The sequence below is a fragment of the Podarcis gaigeae genome (assembly GCF_964106915.1).
Source record: "Podarcis gaigeae genome assembly, chromosome: 3".
Taxonomy (NCBI): Eukaryota; Metazoa; Chordata; class Lepidosauria; order Squamata; family Lacertidae; genus Podarcis; species Podarcis gaigeae.
Genome location: NC_139680.1, coordinates 108,333,832 through 108,360,031, shown reverse-complemented (window position 1 = coordinate 108,360,031; position 26,200 = coordinate 108,333,832). Strand labels below are relative to the sequence as shown.

The 26,200-nt window shown below is 41.6% G+C and overlaps 1 protein-coding gene across 46 annotated transcripts in view; it reads left to right on the top strand.

The window, feature by feature from the left end:
• NRXN1 (neurexin 1) overlaps positions 1-26,200 on the top strand; it is a 988,232-nt gene that overhangs the window by 473,891 nt on the left and 488,141 nt on the right. For all 46 annotated transcript variants that reach the window (XM_083733051.1, XM_083733048.1, XM_083733042.1 and 43 more), the window contains 3 exons: positions 21,412-21,534; positions 23,191-23,572; positions 25,656-25,846. In XM_083733051.1, coding sequence (XP_083589177.1) covers positions 21,412-21,534; positions 23,191-23,572; positions 25,656-25,846 — 696 coding nt within the window. The remainder of the gene's footprint in view (positions 1-21,411; positions 21,535-23,190; positions 23,573-25,655; positions 25,847-26,200) is intronic.

Genomic DNA, 26,200 nt, shown 5'->3' with positions numbered 1-26,200 from the left:
TTACATCCTGACCACACTCTGACGCACAGACTTAGTCCGGGAACGGCGCCAGGAGTTGGTGACCTCTTGCTCCAAGATAAGGCAGTCCTGCCCTCTGGAGCAACAGAGGGCAAGCCTGTCCCATCATCTTCTAGACACCCCTTCAGATATTTGAAGACAGCATTAATTCCCTGCTTAACCGTCTCTTCCTCAGGCTAGGCTTTTGCCCGTTCCTCACAGGCCATGCTTTTTGGATCCCTCATTATCCCGATGTGCTTGTGGGAGAATAATGCACCCACTGAGCTCCATGTATGAAAGACAGCCTCCTTGTCTTTCTGTGGCATGGCATGCTCTACTTTTGCTATGGGAAATCCAAGGAATATTATCTTGATCATTGGAAAGAATAAAAGAACCCCTGCCCACATCAGCCTCTGCATATATATTTCCTTCGGAGATTTTTGCCACTGCAACCACTTGCAATGTTTTCCCCCACAATCATCTTCCATTGTTGATATTCTTACAAACCAAGAGTTGAACTCCCTATTCCAAATAAAGAGGGTGTGCAGTCAATGATATTTTTTATGTCCCGCAAGATTATATTTGTGTGATGGCTTCTTTTACACACTAAGTATATAAGACCTCTTAGACCGAATTGGTTTTTTCCTATGTGTCTTACATCATGCTTGATAAATTTTTAACCTTTCTGATATTATTTGGATTAAGATGCTATGTTCTGAAAGAGGATTGTGGACTGTGATTTTATTTTGAGTCTGTGGACCTCCCAAACTTTCTATAGTAAGTACAGTACGTTCTAGTTTTCCTTTTGTGATGGGCAGAGGTGTGGGGAGAGAGTGTTAAATGTTGCAGACGTTGTGTGACAAAAGTAGCTATCATGCCCTTGTTTTAAACCAAGGGACTGAGGCATGATTGAGTCAAAGCTAAATGCTTCTTTTCCCCATTGATTTCCGTGGGAGAGACTTAAATATAACCTTAGCTCTCCCATGGAAGGTAAGTGGGCTCAAAAGTAGTTAACTTTGGCTGGAACATGTTTTGAATTTCCATTCAGGAAACATACTGCTATTCAATTCCAGTTCACTGCAATGGTGTTTACTTGCTGCATTTGACAGCAGGCGAACATTTAATGGATTACTGCCAAAAACATCATTCTCTTTGGGTTTTCTAGTTTCAGGTTGGTTGGTTGGTTGGTTGGTTTGGAAACACTTGGAATGTGAGATTACTTGTTTGCAGCGCAAAACAACAACAAAATGTGCGCATTTCACCCAGTTGCCTTCTTTCGGTGGGGCAAACTGAATTACAGGTCTTTCTGTATGTGACACAACAAAATAGAAATATAGTGGAGAAAAATAGCTAACGGGAACAGAAGTATTAATAATTATCATCATTGAAATATTGACCGCAGTTCTCAATCTCAAGCATTCTTGTAGTTCACATTCAAATATAACACATGCATTGTATAAGAAGTATGTTTAATATTTTCCAAAGCACAGAATTACATAGTGACAATTTAAATAGTGATGTACCAAGAAGGTGGAAAACACTATTTAAATCAGTAATTGCTCTCCTGCAAGAAAGGTTTCAAAATTTGTCTCAGAATCATAGTCATTCAAGAGAAAAAGAGCATATTGTTGATATTAAATATATATATATATATATATATATATATATATATATATATATATAGTGTGTGTGTGTGTGTCTGGCATTGCAAACAAACCTCAATGCAAGCGTAAAGTCACAGGTATAACGAAAAGCAACAGTTCACCACAAGCACAATAAATGACTTTTGTTATTGCTGAGAAGTGCATTTGTTCTGTGGAGCTAATGGCAGGTGGTATAGGAGACTTAGATTTCCTGTGGAATACCCATAATGCCTTTCTATGAGCAAAAAAACCAAAAAACTGTGGAGAACAACCACGAATAACACCAGTAATATGGGTTACATCCAGCAAAGTCGTATACTGAGGTAGACCCATTGAAAACAACAGACTTCAGCTGTGTTTACTTTCAATGGTCTTATTCTGAATATGACTTGGTTGTGGAACTTTTTGACCACCAATTGTTGGTGAACTACAACTTCCAGCAGTCCTGGCAAGTATGGACAATTGCCAGGGATGATGGGAATTGTATTTCAGCAAATCCTAGAGAGCCATATGTTCTCCACACCTGACTTAGTAGCATACAACACTTGCTTAAGAGCTGGAACTTAAGTGGCAAAGTGCTTTCATGTTCTGTGTGCGCTACATGAATGATTCTATTCATTTATGGAATATGGATGCTAGGAATCAGTAGGCCTGGTAGGTGTGCAACAAGCATGTTAACTCTAGACGCACATTGGCCGTTCATCTGTTAACTGCATGTAAGGTGGGGAGAATAAGGTTTCGATGGTGTGTTTTAGTCATGGCTGCTATGGCAGTTGTGTCTTTTCTCGTCCCACAATTAGAGCGCTGAGTCAAAAAGTGAACGTAAGTAAGTTGCAGTTAAACTCTGAAACTGTTAACGTGAGTCCCCAGACATAAAACAAGCTAAGGGACATCGTTGGTTTTCATATAGTGGTCTCTCTTTTGCCACACCTTCATTTCAGACTCCTTTGCAGTTTCTTCTTTCCATGTTTTGATAGAAGCAAATCATTATAAACAGGAGCTGAAATGATCGTTCGCAAATATTTGAAATCCACCCCGAATTTGAAATGTTTTAAATTCAGAATTAAAATCATTTTACCTCAGAACTTTCCGACGTCTCTTAAATGTTTTCATTTTAGCAGGCATCAAAAACTGTCAGCTGTCAAATAATATAAAATACCAAATACCATTGCATTTATCTTCAGTATGCTGCCACATGCTAAATATCATTTTGTTTGTACTGTCAGGCATCAAATACTGTCATCAAATGTACTAGTATGACAAGTGTTGATAGCAAATCTCCAGTGAATATTTCAGGAAATATTGTAAGAATATCTACAGACTGTTTGAGATCAGTATACTTACAGAATTCTGGTGAATACATTTATTTCAGCTCCACCATAGATTTCCTCTTATGATAAAACCATGCTGACTGTCTGCTTCAGTTAAGTATGTTGAATTTTAGGTAAGCAATGCATACTTAGGAATCTACAATTTCAGTGACCAGGTTATCACTCAAGCATTATTAAAGACAGGAAACAAATCTACTGTCAATGACTATTACTATGCATTTCTCAGGTCATGTAAACACTGCCACCAGTTGTGAAGAAGGCGTAAATAATTACGGCCATTTCCAGCACCAAATGTTGGAGTTTTGTTGTGAATACACCGAAGTCATTCATAGCATTCCCAACATTGGTCCTTCCAGTAAACTCCATGTTCCTGTAGCTTAGGGACACCCAGATAGAACTACAGGTACCAAGATGGAAGTAGCTACATGGGATCACCTGGAACATGGCTGAACAGTGGAACTGCCATTGAAAGAGAATTAATGAAATGAACAGCAAGACTGGACCAGAGAGTGTCATGGAGACTCAAGCAGGTAATGTATCAGCCAATGGAATAAAATACAATGCAAACATTTGCTCCTACACTGTGGCTGTTAGGTTGGTTTTCCTTCACTATATCCATGCCTATCACATTGTATGCAATAATTCTGTGAAAATGCTTTCCAGCTGTAAAGGGTACATGACTATTGCAAGAAAAACAGAGCCCCAAAATCATTTAGACTGGAAAGCCACGATGGAAAATACAGCTGAATGTCTTTACCTTTGCCAATTTATTTACATACCCCATTTTTCCACAAGTAAATCTGTGCTCAAAGCGGTTCACAAAATAATAATAATATCAAAGTCTAGATACTGTAATTCAGTGACAATTCATAATCAAACATACAATATCAGTGCAACGTAACACTGGGAAAAGACAATGACTCAACCATTTACAGTTCATTTAACATATATAAACATTTAAGTAAGCCCACAACCTATAAACAGGTCAAGACAAAGTATCCATTAAGCAACTCCCATATGAAGGCTCCTAGGACTACCCAGGTCAATGCAGGTGACACCAAACATCTCCTGATGGCAACCACAGAATCTCTCCCACTTCTCTTCTGGAAACAGCTCCCTTGTTATAAGATGATGGGAGAACAAATATGGCAAAGGAAGAAATTTAAGAAAGGAATACAGTCTTTTGTCACTGTTGTTATGCAAGGCCAAATTGTACTACAGGCCTTAAAACACATACACTGCCGTGTTCTCCTCCCTTTCAATGGTCTACCTTAGAATTGAGGCATGACTCAGTGCCAGACGTTGTTCCCTTGAATGGCCTTCTGCACATGCAGCCAAGGTGGCTCACGACATCCGCCCACCTCTTCCTCTATGCAACAAACCTCTTTGTTTCCTTTCCATTCTCCCATCACTTCCTTCCCTGCGGACAGCAGTACTCAAGCGACCCATGTGTTCGTTACTCTCCTTTACAGCTACCTTTCTTTAATGGGACTTGAAATGGAGCAATACTTAATGGGTTGTACTTGAAGATTGCACTTTCAATTAAAAAGCGCACACAGGCAGATATTTTGCCTATTATCCCACTTCCTCTGGCTGTTGCTGACTGAAAAGCTCTCTTCCATAATTGTCAGATCTCAGTAGGCCTCAGCTGATACTCAGAGATATTTTTTGCATCCACTTTGCTGCTTCCCCCCCTTTCATTACTGGATCTGTTTTTGTTTTGTTTTTTTAATAGGCTCTTTTGGGTGATGGAAGGAAGCATTGCATGTTTTCCTTTTCATTTGTTATGCTTCCATTCATATGTGCTCAATGTGTATGTCAGCACTGTGTCGCTTCTAATGGTGGGCATTCTCTTTAGGCCACTACTGTAATTTGAGTGCTTCCTGAAGCGTTGCAGGACTTTCTGCAGTTCCTCTGCTTCTTGCAGCACTGGAATAATATTATGTATTTCTCTCATGTGGCTCAAGTCTTCTTCAGCTGGCTTGTTAGAACTTGAAGGGCCCACTAGTATGGAGCGTTGCCCATTCTTAGTTGTGAGAGATTAATGGTGCGTAGCAAGGCATTTTGATATACATCACTGTCATGAAACTGAGAGTCTATTTTCTATACGACAGTCAAGCTTTTCAACTTTTGTGCTACTTTTAAAGTGACAAATGGCCAGCAATAAATGTCAAACTCTGATCTTTCACTTTTTGCGTTGTTTGGAATGTGATCTTATCTACATGTAAGCACAGCCGTGTCAGTCTGAAAAGGCCACTGCTAAAATGTCATCATGAGAAACCCTAAATCAGTCTCCCAGGGGGCTTAATTTAGAGATTGGTTATAATGATGTGTTCTGTCCCCTTCTGAACGCAGTGGTTGATATCAGCTGAGGTTTCGGAGAAGATAGACAAGAAGGTCTTCCAGGTTGCAGCCAAGAGATTCTATTCATACCTTAATGCCATTGCTCTTATCTTTTTATCACACCTTTCCTTCAGGGAGACCATCCTATCATCAGGAAGGCTGACAGTGATACCAAGATACCCAGTGAGTGTGATGGTTGAGAGGGGAGTCGAGACTAGGTCTTGCCAAACCAAAACTAGCACTCCCTCCATCAAATCACCCTAGCTCTTAGGTTGGCTACTGAAGCAGAAGACAAGCTGTGTCTTCTGTTTCCCTTCCTTTCATGCCTCCTCCATGCTGCAATGGCACACCTGAAGTTCTGCCCTCTACAAAAGGAAGCAAGGAAGGGAAGGCCCAAAAACAGGGACAGGAACTTTACTTAGGTGAGTAGGGGATTACCCAGGGCCTAATCAATGGAGGGGGCCACATCAACATTGATCAACAGTACCAGATGTCAGTGTTTGAAATTACTGGACCCGTTTCTTCACTTTCAAGACAGTAGCACTGATCAGTGGAAGTATTTCCCCAAGAGTGATTTCACTGCTTTGAGTCTGCTCTATGCTCCATTTCCTAGATTGCTGAGAGGGCCTGCATGCTTAATCAACTGTTATTGACTCACTAGCAGAAGATACCCAGCTCAGGAATTCTAAGTAACCAAAACTTGCTGAGATTTATAAATGGATAATGCCATTTGTTTGTTTCCTTCCAAATCAGTGCAGTTTGGAATGGCTCAGCCATTCCATGCAGAATTTAGTTACTGTCTTGCTTCACATGTCATAGCTCCCCAATTGCAGCCCAGTTGCAGCTGGTCGTATGGTCTAGGGCTAGGCAGCAGCCATGGCAACAGGGCACTGGGAAGGTTCTGTGAGGAGGCCTGATTTGCTCATATGGCATGCCCCTTTGCAAGTGCCTTGCAATTTTCACTTGCAAGAATTTCTGCAATCCTCAGGCCACCCAAGCAGTTTCCACTTCTATTATCTTATTGGCAAATGCTAGGGAAAGATAAGTGGATGGAAGATCAAACACGCAGTTCAGACGCAACACATTTCTCAGCTTGCATCTCTGAGAGAGGCAGAAACTTAATAAATACCATTCATCTCCCTGATATCTCAAGCTTTCGGTAATGCACTGGGCACATAAGAGACTGCCATCCATTCTCCTGCGGAAACTGCAAAATCTCATTTGATGATCAAATTGACTAATACATTATCCATGTGTTATCCTTATAGGATTTACTGCATGGATTGGGCAGAATAAAAGTATCTGCCCCCCCCCCCAAGTAAATAAAAAGCCTCAGAATGCAGCAAATTACGTTACATGCTTGGTTGGTAGATATGGGCACCGTAGAGGCCTTTACTATATTCGAAAGCTGCAGTTTTGATTTTCCTGTTGTGTCTGTTATAAGCGTAAAAGATCATATCATTAAAACCAGCTCCGGTTCATGCAAGCTACAAGTTCAGATCTTGCTACCACTGCTCAGATATTGGTATCAAAGTAAGAGAACACAAGGGACGCCAACCAAATTCAAAGATCACTAGACTTCTCTCTTTTTTTGCCAGAAACACGGTCATAAAATCTCAAGGTAAAGGTAAAGGGACCCCTGACCATTAGGTCCAGTTGTGGCCAACTCTGGGGTTGCGGCGCTCATCTCGCTTTATTGGCCGAGGGAGCCGGTGTACAGGTCATGTGGCCAGCATGACTAAGCCACTTCTGGCGAACTAGAGCAGCGCACGGTAACACCGTTTACTTTCCCGCCGGAGTGGTACCTATTTATCTACTTGCACTTTGACAAACTGCTAGGTTGGCAGGAGCAGGGACCGAGCAACGGGAGCTCACCCCGTCACAGGGATTCAAACCGCCAAACTTCTGATCAGCAAGTCCTAGGCTCTGTGTTTTAACCCACAGCGCCACCCGGATCCCATAAAATCTCTACTCGGGTATAAAAAACCATCTGTAGCTCAGTGGCAGAGCATCTGCTTTGCCTGCCAAAGGTCCCAAATTCAATCTCCAACATCTCCAGATTCTACCTGAAGCTCCTTGGGAGTCACAACTCGTCAATGTAAAGAATTCAGTCTGATTCAGTATGAGGCAACTGTTTATGTTCCTATGCTCCCATGCATAGCTTTATTCTGCTGGTGTACATGGAATGCATTTTCAAGACGGCACAGAAGCAAGAATTAATGGTTCAGGGAAAGCAACAATTATTATCTAGAAACCCAAAGGTGAAGAACACTTAATATTTAGCAGGAGATGCTGCTTTCTTACAAAATGGAATAGGAATGAGGTGGAAACTCGAGCACACCTGTTCAAATTCTTGCATCTCACAGCTCTATGTGGGGTGCTACCCCACTCCCAACATCCAAAGCTCAAAAATATTTCAACCTTGTGGAAAAGGGTGGAAAAGTAGTTATTGGTGTACCCCAAGAAAAATGGCAGAATCCTGACATGCAGCCCATCTGCTTATTTTATTTTGCTGGAAGCCACCCAGAGTGGCTGGGGTAACCCAGTCAGATGGGTGACATATAAATAAGAACATTCTTATTCTTATTCTCTAGTGCAGAGCTTTCCAAACTGTGTGTCATGACATATTGGTGTGTTGGCTGCAACGTTTGGGTGTGTCACGCAAACACTTGAAATGGGTTAATTCCACCTCCAGCTTGCTGGTAAAACTGATTTACTGTGTTGCAAAATGATGCATGTCTAAAAGCTGTGTCACCAGCATGAAAAGTTTGGGAAGCTCTGCTCTAGTGTCAAATGACACACCATCCCCCCCCCCCAGCCAGGGAATGATTGGCTAGACTCATGATTCCCAGACAGGAAATGACATTGGTTAGGTGGCCCAGTGAGATCTTTGGATCTGTGTTGGAACTGCCCCAAGGTGATGTGGTTTTGTTTTTGTTTAGTCTTGGCGAGTACAGCTTGCATTTGTGCTCTTTGAGCATTAAGTTGAACATTCAAAGAGCTTTCTCAGGTCTGCCAACACTATTTTTCAAAGAAACAAAACCCCATCAGGTGCAGTGAAGGTTCCTGTATCTTCATTGGTGTAGATGAGCACATGCAACTTTTCTCCAAAGGTGAGAAAAGATGCCATTTGTCTTCTACAAAATTACAAAAAGTTTCAGAATGCATTTTCTGTCGGCACTTGTTTACAATAACAGGGAGTTGTCCAATAATAGAATGAACAGGGTTCTTCCTCTTGGGATACATCAGGGGACATGTGGAACATTGGGTCAGAGAATTATTGGATTAATTCTCTTTTTTAAAGGCCATTAATTCCACGAGAAGCTTCAACAGAAAACATGACTGCATAATGAGCATTTATGGGACCTGAAACCTAAGCAGATGCTAATTGGAAGAAAAAAAGAAAGATTGTATTAGTAAGAACGAGGATACATTAGGGCAAAGGTGAAATGACAAAGGACAAAATGGGTATTTTTTATGCCTCATACATTTTTCAAATCATCAGTAAGTGACCTTACTGCAGGGTTCTGCTACAGACCTCCAAGCCTGCCCAAAGACTTGTGTGATTCCTTCCTAGAGCTGATTGCCAAACATTTAAAAAGGAGAGATATTGTAGTCATGGGAGACTTCAGTTTCTCTGATATCTGATGCAACTGAAACTCTGCCAAGAATGTAAGGTACAACAAATTCTTCAATAGCCTCATTGACAGTTTCATTTCCCAGAAGCTGGCAGAAGCAACAAGGGGATAATCTATCTTGGACTTGGGCCTCACTAACAGGGGAGTACTGATAAATGAGGTGGAAGTACTGCAAAACTTGGAGGATGTGATCTTGTCCTCTTGGGTTTCATGATACAAAGGCAAGGGACAGCTGAGTGCAGTCAGACATGTACTTTGGACTTTAAAAATGCTGATGTCAAAAAGGAACTGCTGGATGAGATCCCATGGTCAGAAATACTCAAAGAGAAATTCAAGATGAATGAGAGTTTCCTAGAGATGAAATACTGAAGGCACAAATGGAAACAATTGCAACGAGAAATAAAAGTGGGAGGCATCTAAATAAACCACCGTGGTTTACAGATGAGCTGAGAGCCAAGAAGGGCATGCATAAGACATGGAATAAAAGGCAAAGTACAAAGGTATAGTACAGTGGTACCTCAGGTTAAGTACTTAATTCGTTCCGGAGGTCCGTACTTAACCTGAAACTGTTCTTAACCTGAAGCGCCACTTTAGCTAATGGGGCCTCCTGCTGCCACCGCACCGCTGGAGCATGATTTCTGTTCTCATCCTAAAGCAAAGTTCTTAACCTGAAGCACTATTTCTGGGTTAGCTGAGTCTGTAACCTGAAGCGTATGTAACCTGAAGTGTATGTAACCTGAAGCGTATGTAACCTGAAGCGTATGTAACCTGAGGTACCACTGTATACATAAGTAGCCAACAGTTTCAGGAAGAAGGTCAGGAAGGCTAAAGTTCAGATTGAGCTCAGGCTTGCAAGACAGATTAAAGATGATAATGATCGTTATTTCTTTCATGTTTGAAGCGAGAGGAAGAACAAGCAAGCAATAGGTCCTCTGTGTAGAGAAGAAATGCTGATGGAGAAACAGAGAGAAGGCAGAACTGTTCAGCACCTACTTCACCTCTGTCTTCTCCCAAAAGGAAAGCATTGCTCAACCTAGTAATAACAGGTTAAATGATGCAGGGATCAAGATAGAAAAAGAGGTGGATAGGGAACACCTAGCTACTTTAAATGAATTCAAATCTCCAGGGCCTGATGAGCTGCACCCAAGGGTAATAAAGGAGCTTGCGGATGTAATTTCAGAGTCTATAATCACTGAGAATTCTTGGCTGATAGCTCTCTGCCTCCTTTCCTTCTCTATTATTCAATTTTAATGCCTCCGTTGATCAGTCCCACCCTTCCTGGCATCCGTTCTCTTCCATTTTCTCTTCCATTTTCTCGAGCTGCTTTTCCTACCAGCTGTTGCAAATTAACAAATGTTCCCTGGGAGGAAGTGTAAGTAAATCCAAAACTGCTATGCTTCTGGTCACTGCTCCCTTCTGTTTTCTGCTGATGGACTGTATTGCCATTATATGCCTTCAAGGCTGCTGTCTGCGGGGATTGGCTGTGCAACCTACTTTCCCATGGGGTACTCAGGCCCAAAGCCAGCCCAACCACATCAGACATAGTTTGGAGGGGGGGAGCCTTGTGGGCCAAACTGGAAGTCTTGCTGGTTTCGCCATGGGCTGGAGGTTTCCCACCCCTACTCTGTACCATCCATAGTAGTTTGTCCGGTCATCATTTCACTTACGTAGAGTTTGGGTGTTCCTTGTGTATTTGTTTGCCAAATCAGAAACACTGTGTGTTCTGGAGAATCCACATGCTTTCTTGGGAGAAAGAGAGAGTCATGGCTTGTCACAGACATGAGGTGTCTTATATACTATCCAGTGGTACCTCGGGTTAAGTACTTAATTCGTTCTGGAGGTCCGTACTTAACCTGAAACTGTTCTTAACCTAAAGTACTATTTTAGCTAATGGGGCCTCCTGCTGCCGCCACACCACCAGAACACGATTTCTGTTCTCATCCTGAAGCAAAGTTCTTAACCTGAGGTAATATTTCTGGGTTAGCGGAGTCTGTAACCTGAAGCGTACGTAACCTGAAGCGTACGTAACCCGAGGTACCACTGTATACCGGTTAAACTTTGCAAACAATGTTTAAACCAAGTTGTTGTTGTTGTTTAGTCGTTTAGTCGTGTCCAACTCTTCGTGACCCCATGGACCAGAGCACGCCAGGCATTTCTATCTTCCACTGCCTCCCGCAGTTTGGTCAGACTCATGTTGGTAGCTTCGAGAACGCTGTCTAACCATCTTGTCCTCTGTCGTCCCCTTCTTCTTGTGCCCTCAATCTTTCCCAACATAAAAAAAAAAAAAAAAATGATCTAAACCAAGTAGATTCCCTGAATGAGCAGTTGATATCTCCTTTGGAACTTCTATGCATGATTGCGCCTACCATTCCATCCATTTAATCTGTGGCAGTTAGCATGAATGCAATAAGACATTCTCTTTCCTAGCTGCTACTTTGCTCTCAGAGTATAGGCTTTTTTCCTCCAAAATTTTTTTATTAGTTTTCCACAAAATTTTTAAACACACAAACAAACATAAATCCTAACCTTATTGTAACTAATCTAATTAACATTGTTAAGCGACTTCCTCATATCCCCTTGGTTGAATTTCAGTGTATATCATTTTAATGGTTTTCCAAAACCAGTATTCTCATAAAATTAACTTAGTCACTTAACATCTTTCTAACTTTCCCATTCGGCATTTCAACATTTTAATTTATCACATTGCATATTTAAATCCTAGGCCTATCTAGTATTTGCAAGCTTTTCCAATTAAGTTATCTTAACATATTTGGCTTAGTAGTTTTTAATTTTTTTCCATTCTTCCTGGTACTCCTCCTCCTTCTGGTCACGGACTCTTCCAGTCAGGTCAGCTCCCTCTGAGAAATCCATCACCTTCATCTGCCAATCTTCCACTGTTGGTACTTCATGTATTTTCAGAGTATAGGCTTTTTAGGGGTTTACTTTAATTAATTCTTTTTTTTGGGGGGGGGGGGGTTGCGTGGAATATATTTCCATATAGAAATAAATATGCATTAGTTATGCACAGCAGAAAAAAAGTTCAGTGTTGCCATCAACAGTTTGTTATATGTGAATTCATTCCCCGCTTCATGAATTTTTCCTAGATAAAAAGATCCCAGCGGGCACTTAGTTTCTGTGCTCTTTAAGCTGTTACTCTCCATTATCATTATGAAAATAAGATCAGTAGCTCAATTGGAAATATGTTTGCTGAAGAGGTAATGGCATTAAAAAGCTTGTTGGAACTGTGTGTCGCCACCACCAACAACAAAAAATCTTCTATTAAAATGACTTTTCGGTGTCTACTATGTTTTACATTTGTGCCTATTAAAATGCATGAAATATCTCTTCTTATCTCCATTAGGCATTCAGCAGCTTATTACTGAAACCTTGTAAACTCTTTCCTTAATATCTGGTACTTCACAATGAGTGTAACAAATCACGCTTGACAAGATAGTTAGAATTGCCATCCAGGCACGGCTCCCATTGCAAGTTGGGCACAGAATGCTGTCCATTTAATTTTTCAGCATTTTTGAAGGCCTTCTTGAAAGTCTTCAGAAGACTATTTCCTGCTTAATGTACTGATTTAGATGCACCTGGGAATGGCGGTTCTGCTAGTTTTGCTTTCTCTCAGCTTCTCCCGTTTCCAGTCTTAAATTCAGCTTGTCACAAATTTCCAAAGCAGCTGAGGAAGGGGAAAGTTCTCATAAAAATATCCTCAGCCTTTTACTTCACATTTATTCTAATACAAACATTTCTGAAAGCAGTTTCCCCGTAATACAATGCATTTTATATTTATAAAACAAAGCATGTTCCTTTAGGAGAAAGGGTGGGATAAAATGCAACAACAATAATTGAACAATAATTTATTGAAGCAGGTTTCACTTATGCAACCTTTCCACTCATATGTGAATTTTGATAGCTTGCTGCATTTTGATTTGGTAAATGTGAATTGTGTAGGTTTACATTAACATGTGGAGAGAAATGGATTTTCTCCTCTGTTGTCTGTTACACTCACAGTGGAGGTTGATATTTCCATGAGATTCGTATAACAGCAAATCAAGCACTGTGCAATACAGAGAAATTATTTGTATCCTGAAATGGGTATAAATAAGTGTGATAATAATTCAAAAAGCAAGCCTTGGTTTTCTTGAACAGATAACCTACATTTGAGACATTGGTTGATTTACCAGGGTGGCTGGACAGTGACCCACATTGCAAAGTATTATGTCTTTGGAATTTCCACTGTCATTTTCAGCTCTTGATGGAATAAAATGCAAGATGAAGACTTCAGCTAAGAGTCACTGACACATACAAAAAATATGCTTGAACCCCAGTACTTACCTGACTACCTTCACAACTTTACTACTAAGTAAGGGTATTTCCTGTTTTAAAATGTATTAATCTTCCTGTCAGCAGTATTTCAAATGAGAAAGGCATGATACAAACGTAAAGTTTGAAGCCATTTCTGTCTAAAATGTGAGCAATAACATTATTTCAATTTCTACATTCCTTTCAAAACTGTTTGAGAGCACAAATCAGGTAAGTTTTTATAACTCACCTTCTACATATATTTGCTGGCATTTGCTCCTTGGAGATCACAAAACTAGAGAAGAGGAAGATTATGTCTGAGCAATAACTTAAAAGAAAAGGATGGAAAATAATGTAGAAATATTATTCACTTAGTGTCTGCTTACCTTATAGAAGGGTAGCAAATATAGAAACTACAACTCCTATCAGCCCCAAGGAACTTGACCAGCGGTCAAGGGTGATGGGTGTTGGAGTCCAACGATATCTGGCAAACACCTTGCTTGCCAATGCTGTTACTAAAAACAAGGCAAGAAAGTCACGACCAAAAACATCAATCCTGACATCAGATTCCGGTCAAATAACTAAGGGTGCTTCCAGACTGTCACTCTTTTGTGGGGATGATGCGTACACTTTATGAAATAAATAAAACAAATTGCAAATGCTAGAAAATTCAGGTTGCACAATTAAAGTCACTTTGATGCTCTTGCACAACAAATGTGTTTCCCTTCCATTTTTATTTATTTTTTAATCCTCAAACTTTTTGCAGGAAGGGGAGTGATTGGAGACACAGTGGAAAAGGTAGCATGGCAATTGTTTCATCCAATGTCATATATGCCCACCCCAACCAAATTAGAACGAATGATCAGTAAACAGCTGCTAGTGTTTAATTCACCCACAAACCTTAGTGATGGGGTGCCATCACCAAGAAGGCTCTCCCCTACATTGTCATATAGTGGGCTCCAGCTAAAAATGATAAAATCAAAAGAACCTACCGGGTAAATCCTAAAAAAATTAGCAGGTCTGTAAAGCAAAAGGTGTACCTTGGCTCCAAGTTCGATTGGACATACGTAAATGCAAGGACCCTGAAGCAGACTTGGTAGCTTATATACAGCCAGGGCTTGTCCCCTGTCCCCCTCCAAATTGCTGCTACAACTGGATAATCCATGTGAAGCTCTTGGAAATCTTAGAGTGCTATACAAACATTGAGTATTAAGTATCTCTCAGCAATTTCCAAGTGGTCAATGATGATTATATTTTTTTAAAAAAACAAACAAACAAACAACAACTTCTGATCAGGCCTTAGAATGAAAGTGCTAATGCGAGACAGTTGTGAGTAGAAAGTGTGGAACCAATAGATAAAACTGAATAAATAGCAACAACAACAATAATGTTATTATTGAAAATATTGCAAAGCCATTTCGTGACCAGGCGCGACAGCCCCAGCACCCAGGAATCATAAGAAAGGAATAAAGACTCTGACAATGTTATGGAATTAAAATTAGGCCACAACTTTATTAAACATCCGAATGTAGGAAGACCTTGGCTTAGGCCTTGGGTGTGTATCCCTCCCAGCCCCCCAGCCGGGGGTAAATGGGATATGGGGGTGCTCTGTAAGATGGAAGTGCAGCAGGCAGCCCAACCCATATCCCCAACCACAGGGTAGTTCAATTACAACCTTTCAGTGTATGGCCAGTGACACCCGCATATAATATAACCCCTTTAAGAGGGGACCTTGGAATCACCGCCACAGGGGGGTGACTAACTACTTCACGCTCTCCCCCCCCCCCCATTATAGGGATGAAAAGATTAAGGATTCCACCCAAGGCCATAGCCGCCAAAGTTGTGACAAATTGCTACAGGGAAGACAAAACCTGCCAATGCAGGAAAATTTCTTCCCAGTCCTTCAACAGCAACCAGTCAAAGACCATAGCAGCGCCCGCTAAACAGGAAGAAAAAATTAAACTGCTAACAAGAAAACATTAAACAAAGGGAGGGTGAATCTCCAGAGCCAACTGCCTGGCTATCGTTGGCTCCACCCCCATTTATAAATGGGGCAGGTCCCACCTCCCAGCAAGAAACTCGATTACTGAGGCTGGGCGTGAACCTCCAAATAATAACACTGAGAGGCAAGCCAGCCCTCTCCCTACTAGAAAGTTCCCTGGGAACTGTACCACTGCACGTGAGCCCGCAAAGGGCACTCACAGTATAAAGTGTGAATGCTCATTCCATTTTTTGCAGCTGTCCCTGCTATCCTGATGTAGTAGAAAATCAAAGAGAAAAACAGTTTGCCAATCCTGATTTTTTTTTCTTTTTTAAAACAAAACAAATACTCTTGCACATTTTAAGTTTCACAATTTGAACTCACATAAATCATAGCACCATTGTGGCTACGGGAATAAGATGAATTTGGAAGGTGCCCACCCATGAGACAAAGTGAGGTGACTTGGGATCCATGGGGTAGCAGATCTGGCCTCCGATGAATGCACTTCCTGTTGCTGCTGTTGCCACCACGATGGCAGAAACAACTTCAGCATATACCTTGGAAACCAGCTCTGCTGCTTCCTTGACACTCCACCCCCAGTACCACTGCTACAGCTGCCTCTTGGTGAACAGGAGGTGCTTCTGGGCTCCTCCTACTCCTAGGAATAAAATAGTGAGAGCTTCCTTCTGGGGTATCCTGGACTTTGCACCTGCCTGGCATTATTCAGACTGGGTTCCTTCTCCCCCACTCACAATGGCCTTTGATTCCCACTTCAACCATTGCGTGAGGTTGATTTGACACACATACCCCGTTCCCTATGTAGTAGTTGGTCCCTTACCTTTCCCGCCCCGATCTGGCCACAGTGATCCATGCGACGGTCACTTCCAGGCTTGGCTACTGTAATTTGCTCTACGTGGGGCTGCCCTTGAAGCTATCCCAGAAACTCCAGCAGGTGTAGAATGCTGCAGCGAGGCTCCTCACGGGGTCCCTGCCATGGGAGCATATTCATCCAGTGCTTTATCAGTTGCACTGGTTCCCAGTGGAGTATAGGGTCAGTTTCAAGGTGCTGGTTTTGACCTTTAAAGCCCTTTGTGGCTTAGGGCCCACTTATTTATGGGACCGCCTCTCCTGGTATGCCCTGCAGAGGACCTTAAAGTCCATGAATAATCATAGTTTAGAGGTCCCGGGCCCTAAGGAAGTCAGATTATCCTCCACCAGGGTCAGGGCCTTCTCAGTGATGGTGGAATGCTCTGTCCCATGAAACCAGGGCCTTGCAGGATTTAACTTCCTTCCACAGGGCCTGTAAGACAGAGCTATTCCACCTGGCTTTCAATCTGAATTTAGCCCGATCCTTTATTCCCCTTCCTTCCTTCCCTCCCCCTCCCCATTTTATGTAGATTACCCACTCTGGGATCCCACAGCTAATTCTCCCCTGGTCTCCTCGCTGGCCCAAATAGGACTAATTTAGCCAGCTAGCCCTGGTGATCATCTAATGTTTATTGGATGGATTTCCCCCCTAAATTGATTTTTGAATTGTTTGAATTGTTATTCATGTTTTATATTCTATTTTATGCTGGGTTTTTGTTGTTGCTGAACCGGGAAGGGGCAGGTATAAATAAATTATTATTATTATTATTATTATTATTATTTTCATCCCCTCCTTGTTCCTGCTGTAGATCTTCACTCACCCCTTCTCCCCTGGTGGGGTTGGAGGCACCATTCTGTGGTTCACCTCAGGTGCCAAAATGTATTGGACTCCCCCCCCCCCAATGACGCTAAACAAATTTGCTTGGAAATAAGCAGTGTTTTGTTGTAGAGAATGATACATACCCAGTTGGACACCTTGGACTATGGCATGTTTAAGAAGAAGAAGAGGAAAGAATGAGAGGGTGCTGTGGTGGCTGGCATCAGGCTATATAGGCCATGACATGCCCATGCAGACCTATTTGTCACCATCACATCCTCTGCCAGCTGTCTAGATGGGCATCTGGTGTGGATACCTGGGCTTCAGGGCCCTCTCCTCTTTCTCTGATGTTGAACCCTAGCTGCCATTAGCTCCACAGGTCGGTGGTGAGAACAGGATGGGTCACTTCTCGTTCAGTCCCTATGGGTTCAGACATGAAAGTTTATGTGTTGATCACCCCAAACCTACTCCCACTGAACTCAGCTGGACAATTGCATTTCTCAGCAAAAGATCAGAGGCGCGAAAGATGGTTTAAAATTGTAAAGAGTTAAAAACACACAAAACATCTCAGGCTTAGGAATAGCCATATGGCTGTTGCAGATTCAGGCTCCTGGGAAAATCAGCATCCTTTTTCTAAATTCTGTGTGTCTGTGCAAGAAGCTGCATTAAGAATGAAACGAGAGTTTGTTTGTTTGTTTTTAATTATGGGCAGTAACGAGTGATTGCAAAGCTCTAAATGTCTTCTCTTGATAACTCTGGGTAGGCAAATTGCTGTAATCCTATCTTTGTTTTTTGATTTGCAAAAACAAAAATGAAACCCACCCTCTCACAAAACAAAGGGTTTAAAATCATTCCAAATCAGAAGCTGAAAAAGATCAGTTGCTTGTTTTCTATGCTGTTAGCTGCCACTTGGAATGAAGGCACCTGCAAATTAAAGGGAGTTTATTTACCTCATCATAAACTCACAGTCCAAATTTCTTCCTTTCTGAATTACGTAATTTTTCCCAATCTGCTTGTTCTTAATATACAGTGATGAAATGTTACTAAAAGGAAATTTTTAGAATGCTTTGCTAGTTTTCCCCCCCTCCATGTTCTTAACTTTTAAGTGTGTTGATCAATCTGGATGAACAGTGTTAATAATATCCGTCTGCTTTTTTCAGCCCAAGTTGGAATGATGGTGGTATGACATAAATTGACACAGTCAAAACATTATGGTTGGTAACCATGATTCTGAGCTTATATATGCAGGGCCAGCTTGTGCATAAATATTTTGCGCTGCATATTTTGCAATGTGAGGATGACCAAATGTATTATTTTGTAAACATGTCTGAAGCCAGATTTTTTTTATGAGATACCTCCCCCCCCCCCAAAAAAAATGCAGATTGAAAAGGGACATTCTCACATTTTTAAAAAAATGTATTCAAGTCTTCACATGCACCCATGGATTAGTTTGTATAGATTCGTAATGTGGGAAGCTACATATACCGTAGTTCCTTGAAATATATTAGTGATACACTGATACCAGAGACAGTGGATAGAAAATTATCCCATCGTCTCAGTTTTAGCCATCTTCACCACCTTTTCATCAAGGCTGGTTCAGTCTTGCTCTCATTTCTGCCCCACCTTCTGCATTTTTGAGCTCTTCCAGAATCCCTGGCCTATGAATTGACCTACACATCCAGAAAATGTGCATGAGAACAGTTCTTCTTCATCCCTTCACAATAAAAAGAAGGGGTTGCTTATGTCTTTCCTCCTGAATCTAGAACCTTTGCTTCTATAAAACTAACTGTATTCTAAGTTAGAGGAATATCTGAACATAGAATCGGAGGATTCAAACGCTACACTGTAACTTACAGTAGATAATAGCACATAACGAAGTGATTTATAAAGAGTCAGTCTAGAGAACATTCTTCCTCAGCACTATCAAATTTTCCAGGTGTTTTTCTCTGTCTTGCAACTTAACTAAAGTTTATGTTTCCAGCTTCAAAAAAGTAGTTCCAGCTTCAAAAAATTGTACTCTTCTATAGAGCACCAGATGCCACCAGATTTCTAAGTGGCCCACATTGAGTTGTCAGTGGCATAGTTAAGGTCAAGAAGTCAAGATGTGACCCGGGAAATCACTGTGATTGTGAAGGGTTTTGAAGCCCTCACTGGTTATGAGAAGAGTTTGTATCATGCCAGCTTTTGCAACTTCAGGAGTGTGTGTGTGTGAGAGAGAGAGAGATAGAGAGATTGTTGAACAAAGACCACATGTGTGTGTGTGTTTTTCCTTTTATTAAGAAGTTTGGCATTAATACAGTAAAATAATGACTATGATTCAACATCGTGTTGTTTTCTATCATTCCAGTATATGACAATGTTCATGGTTTTTTTCTTTAAAAAAGATGATTGATTCATTAAAGGTCAGAATATATGAAAAATGTTAAAGTTGAAAGTTGAGTCTTAAGTCAGCTCCTATTTATCCTCCCGAAGGAGCCTAGGACTTCTTTGTGGTGTCTGGCACACAGCCAATATCTCCCTTTAAGCACAAAGAAAAGGTAAACTGAATTAGAATAAAGAAGCTTATTTCTGAAATATGCTAAAACAAAGATAGTGATAGAAGATTCACATTTTCATGAATTCAACAGCACCCTTATAAATGCAGAGCCAACATAGTTACTGCAATTCCATAGGGGCACTGAAAGCTAGCAAGCTTTATATTAATTCTCAACTCAATCATTCCTAGAGTCTTTCAGCATTGTGTCTGTTTAGAAACGATGGCCCCAGTACAACTGAGGTCACAAGCAACTAAGTGCTTATCTGCATTAACACACACACACACACAGAGAGAGAGAGAGAGAGAGAGAGAGAGAGAGAGGAGACAGAGAGAGTCTCCTCTGGGCATTTCAGTGTGTCTGGGATGAGCATTGCATATGCAGATGTGCCCCTAGATGTTTGTGTTCGGGGTTTTTTTTTTTTTGCATCCTCTCCAGCTGTGTGAACAGAAGCCTGCTTTTTTCACATTGTTCTGTCTTGTTGGACAGCCATTTTGAATGAGAAGGATCTATGCAACTTGGTCGATGGATAAGCAGGATGCTGCACTCAACATTTGGGGTTTCCAACTAATTGCACATACATCAGGATCAATTTTTGAAAGTGTTTTTGTAACTCTTGACGTTGTCCATTGGATTTCTTTCCAAACACTAGTGAAGTTAAGGGCAGACAGACATGAATTCTCACCAGGGTATGCACTGGAGTCAAATTGTCTCAGCTGTTAAACAGTCAATTGTTCTCTGCAGTTATAGTGACTCAGTGTGATTGATTTGCAGATACGGTACATGGTTTGGATAGCACAGTGTTGTCTGCAGCCAGGTCTTCAGCAAACCTGCCATAAATGCTTCTTGCTGATCTAGGGCCTTTGACTTCAGGCCTGTTCTTGCATTGATGGGTTTTAAGAGGCTGGGGAGAAAATAGCAACCCTACCGCCTCTCCCTCTCCATCTTACTTGCCACTCAGTGATAGCAAAGGCCACTCCTTAACATGTAGCACTGTTGCTTGATGGAAGCAAGAAGGAGAAGACAGAGAGGACAGCCCAGCTTGCTGTTCAAGCCATCACACTTGCTGTGTCCCTGGCTTCCAGGTGCCATTCCACATCTCTAGGCAGCAAGGAACTGTTAACTGAGAATAGATTTTGTCGTGTTGAAGAGTTTTAAATGTTCATAAATATTAATAAAAATATATTCATTCTGATGACACAAGATTAGACTGTGATGAAGGTGCCCTTTCAGATCAACTGATTATATAAACATACCACTCACTCTTTTTTGTGCCTTATATTCTTTCTGTGGGTTTTATTATGGATAGGGGCTTCAACAACTGGAAGCAGCCTGTGCGTCTCTTGACTTCTGAGAGGTCCTCCCTAGCACTTTGACTTATAAAAGAAAGTCCAAGTTATGTTGTTCCAAAGTCTTCCGTGATCCTTTCAGTTTAGAGATTCTGAATGCATTCTATTGAAACTCCTGCCATATACAGTTGTATTAAGCACATTTATTAACACAACAAAGCATATGCAACATGAGCCAGGATGCAACTTTCAACACACTGAAAGACGTTATTGCACATCTGCAGCCTAAAATTCAGGTTATGATTCTTGTAGCACCTTTATTGAAAAGCTGCAGCTTACATTAACTTTTGATGCTGGTATCCACCATCTCTGTATTGACTGTGCCCATTTATGAAAACCCAGTTGGCCAACTTTGCCATTTTGAAAATATAGCCCACAAGTGTTGCAAGATGACATGTCTGTTGTTTGAAGTCTGCAGAGCCTTTTTCACTCTTCCAGCTTGTCTTTGGAATATGTTTTATAAAATGTTTGCTCCAGCCAGTTTCTCTCTTTCTCTTCTCTTTCTCTTTGTTTTTTTTCTCTCTCTCTCTCTCTTTCTCTCTGTGAGGTTCACATGTTGACTAATTTAAAGATTCCATAATAACTGTTTGGCATACCCTACAGGCAAAGGTCCAGAAACCCTTTTTGCTGGCTATAACCTCAATGACAATGAATGGCACACAGTACGTGTAGTTCGAAGAGGAAAAAGTTTAAAGTTAATGGTGGATGATCAACAAGCCATGACAGGTAATAATGAATAATGGTTGCTTATTTATCAGATATCACCAGTCAGTACAGATTTGGCGATGTTGGCTGTGACCCAGATTGTCCCATTTGCCTACCTGACACAACGATCAGAAGAGTCTTCGTCTGCTTCTGGTTGAACTGCACTGATCTAACAGGCCAGTGGCTTCCATGCCCTCTAATTCTGAGGATCACTGCTTACTGCTCTGATCCTAAAGAGGGCTATGGTTAAAGGTGGAAGATCTGAGGAAGGGGGGAGGGACCAGCAAGATGATAGATGATAGATAGATAGATGATAGATAGATAGATAGATAGATAGATAGATAGATAGATAGATAGATGATAGATAGATGATAGATAGATAGATAGATAGATGATAGATAGATGATAGATAGATGATAGATAGATGATGATGATAAATAGATAGATATAGATAGATAGATAGATGATAGATAGATAGATGATAGATGATAGATAGATAGATAGATAGATAGATGATAGATAGATAGATAGATAGATAGATAGATAGATAGATAGGTAGATAGATAGATAGATAGATAGATAGATATAGATAGATGATAGATAGATAGATAGATGATAGATAGATGATATCCCGCTTTATCACTACCCGAAGGAGTCTCAAAGTGGCTAACATTCTCCTTTCCCTTCCTCCCCCACAACAAACTCTCTGTGAGGTGAGTGGGGCTGAGAGACTAGCCCAAGGTCACCCAGCAGCTGCATTTGGAGGAGTGGAGACACGAACCCAGTTCACCAGATTACGAGTCTACCGCTCTTATCCACTACACCACACTGGCTCTCATAGATACATAAATAGATAGATGATAGATAGATGATAGATAGATAGATAGATAGATAAATAGATAGATAGATAGATAGATAGATAGATAGATAGATAGATAGATATAGATAGATAGATATTGATCAACAGACAAAGAGATGGTGGAGGTGGGAATGTCTGCAAGCAAGAATTTTGAGGAGGGGGTTTGCTTTGCAAACATAACATCAGCAACTATCAAGAAAGTCAATATTACATAAGCCACTTTCAGAGAGGCCAAAGATTTGATCCATGGATTCTCATGTGTTGAAGGTGGTCTCAGTTATGTTGCAGTACAGGCAATGAAGCTACTCCACACAGTGTTGGAGTCACCATGGTAGTCTCCCTGTGCATTGCTCTGACCTTTTGGGTCAGCTTCTGCACCCACACTTTGTGACACCGTATCTCCAAACATTGTTCGTCCCAGTGGGTTTTATCCAACAAAGTTGTCCCATTAGCACAAGGACTTCTGCCCCAGGAGCACAAATCTGCCCCAGAGCATTGGGGTAACCACCAAAACAGATTGGGGCATGCAGGGAAGGGAGTGAAAAAGGAATCCCCATTACTTAGGCAGATGCCTCTGCACTGAAGGGGTGATCTCATTGAATACCACCCAATGTCTTGCTTTTGAATGCTCAGACTGAATGTTCACCAAAGCTCAACCCCTTTCAGTGTGAACCATGGGAAGCTATTGTCTCTCTCCTGGTGGTATACATTTGGGTTGGCTCATGCTCCTTGACCGAGACCCTGGGAACTGAGCATCGACTCAATGCTGACTTTTCTGTTTCTGACACTAACTTCTTAAAATTCATTTTCATTCAAAGGTCAAATGGCTGGAGATCACACAAGACTCGAATTCCATAACATAGAGACGGGGATCATAACAGAGCGCCGCTACTTGTCCTCAGTCCCCTCCAACTTCATTGGCCACCTACAAAGCCTCACCTTTAACGGCATGGCGTACATTGACTTGTGTAAAAACGGGGACATTGATTACTGTGAGCTCAATGCCCGCTTTGGCTTCAGGAACATCATCGCAGACCCGGTCACCTTTAAGACAAAAGCCAGCTATGTTGCCCTGGCCACATTGCAAGCTTATACCTCTATGCACCTGTTTTTCCAGTTCAAAACAACGTCGTTGGATGGGTTAATACTCTACAACAGCGGAGATGGAAATGACTTTATCGTGGTTGAGTTAGTGAAAGGGTGCGTACAAAACTCACAACACCACAATACAGATTATATTAACCATGAAACTGAATGGAGCTTCCAGATTCAGGGGGCAGGGTGTTAGACTAGACTGACATCTGGTCTGATCAAGCAAATTAACTGCTCTTATTTCCCTTAAAATCAGACAACTATTATTATTATTACTACTACTACACTCTTCACCCTTAGGGTGGGGTTATAACAACAACTACTACTACTACTACTAATAATAATAATAATTTTATTATTTATACCCTGCCCATCTGGCTGGGTTATTAAAAACAGCTTATAATCACAGAAAGAAGGTGGTCATGAAAATACACATCTCAAGTGTCAAAAGCCAAGTGAGTTGTCCATGACATTTGCAAAAACCCACGATAGATGGGTGTCAGCACCCAACTAATGCCTTGCCTACTTTACAAACTCAGGCTTCTTCATGGCAGATTGTATATATTTCGAAAGAGAGCTATAGTGCTTCTCATACCTCTCTCCCAACATTTCCCCTCTCTCAAGATATAGCTAAGACCAGATCCCCTGTATATTCCCCATTCTCATCTTAATATCTCTTGCTCAAAGCAGGGCCCAAGTTTGGTGGATAGGGACGTATTTGTCTGCATGAACGAAACAACATTGCTCAGAAGGTTGTATGTATTCCTTCTGGCCTAAAGTCAGCTGCCCAAAGTGACATGGCCAATTGGGCCCTTCACAACCTGGAAAAGTTGTGAAGGATATTGTCTCAGAAGTCTTAAGAGGTGCCATTTCTGTGCAGTGGGCAGTGAGGAAGAAAAGAGCGCTTGTTCAGCATTGCCATGCATTATCATCCCCATCACAAAATTTATTACCTGCCCTTCAGCAGCAAATCCCAGGGCTTGTTACAATAATTTAAATATCAGTATAAACAAATCAGTTAAAACAAATATCAGTTAAAACAAATCACAACCATAGAATTAGGAAGGACTGCACTCCTCAAAAACTCAGGTTTATAGATTTAAGAATTTAAAAGTTACTACCACTCTCCTTCCCCAAAGAACCCTGAATAAGCTATTTCTTCAAGAGGGCTGGAACTCCAGCAAACAACTCCCTACAATCAGGAGGAAGCCATGAACTAGTATAAAATGGAGGTAAAGGTAAAGGGACCCCTGGCCATTAGGTCCAGTCATGACCGACTCTGGGGTTGCAGCGCTCATCTCGCTTTATTGGCCGAGGGAGCCGGCGTACAGCTTCCGGGTCATGTGGCCAGCATGACTAAGCCGCTTCTGGCGAACCAGAGCAGCGCACGGAAACACCGTTTACCTTCCCGCCGGAGCGGTTCCTATTTATCTACTTGCACTTTGATGTGCTTTCAAACTGCTAGGTTGGCAGGAGCAGGGACCGAGCAATGGGAGCTCACCCCGTCGCGGGGATTCAAACGACCAAGCTTTTGATCGTCAAGTCCTAGGCTCTGTGGTTTAACCCACAACGCCACCCGCATCCCATAAAATGGAGAGGTAGCATCAGTATGGTCTTAGAGGATTGGGGGTTGGTCCACTGGGGCAAATGGGGCACTCCACCAACTGCACTTATCTCTCTAGGGATGTGGGTGGTGCTGTGGGCTTGCTGATTGGAAGGTCAACGGTTTGAATCCCCGTAACGGGCTGAGCTTCTGCCAACCTAGTGGTTTGAAAGCACAGTCAGCCCTACCTGCCTGCCTTTTTACTTACAACCCATCAAGGTGTATCATTGGATCTGACACAACCTACTGTTGGCCCCTGTTCCTTCTGCCCTGCCAGTCCCAATGGGCACCACCCTCCACTGTCTTACAAGATAGACAATCTGTAATTTTTGGTGTATGTTTACTTATAAGGAGTTTTGTATGGGCTGTTGTTATACCATTCCCAAACCAGCCTTATAAAAATGTTCCTGCTGTTACAAGTTACAACTAGGAAGACATCAGCTGGCTGAAGACCTTCTGAATTTTCAAAAAGTTTAAATGAAGCGAGGCATGAGAATGAAGAGCTGTCCGTTTCATTCATTTACTTCTTCCAGGGGGGAATGAAATCATTTGGCTATTTATTTATTTATTTTTGCTCCCTGTTTTCAGGTATTTACATTACGTGTTTGATCTGGGAAATGGTGCAAATCTTATCAAGGGAAGTTCCAATAAACCCTTGAATGACAACCAGTGGCACAATGTGATGATATCGCGGGACACCAATAACCTCCACACAGTGAAGATTGACACAAAAATCACAACACAGAGCACAGCAGGAGCAAGAAATCTAGATCTCAAAAGTAAGTGACATTGCTCTTTGTAGAAATAATCTGCTAGGACGACAGGCTGCAACATTGCATTTTGATGTGCCTTGCACATTTGTAGGAAACGTAGAGAGATATGCTGTATTTATTTACTGGGCCAACTCCGGTGGCAAAACACCTGCAAACCTGTGAGCTGCAGAGCATTATTCCAAAGGCATAAGTGTTCAGAGGAAAATGGATCAGGTGTGGTTATAAATTCTGCTTTGTAGCCAGGCTGTGGGATTGATTTCTGGCAGGGGGGAACAGCTTGATATTATATGGATCTGCTCTAGCTGCTGCAGGTAGCACAAACATCACTGTGCCAAACGGCAGCCACTATTTGTCTCTGTT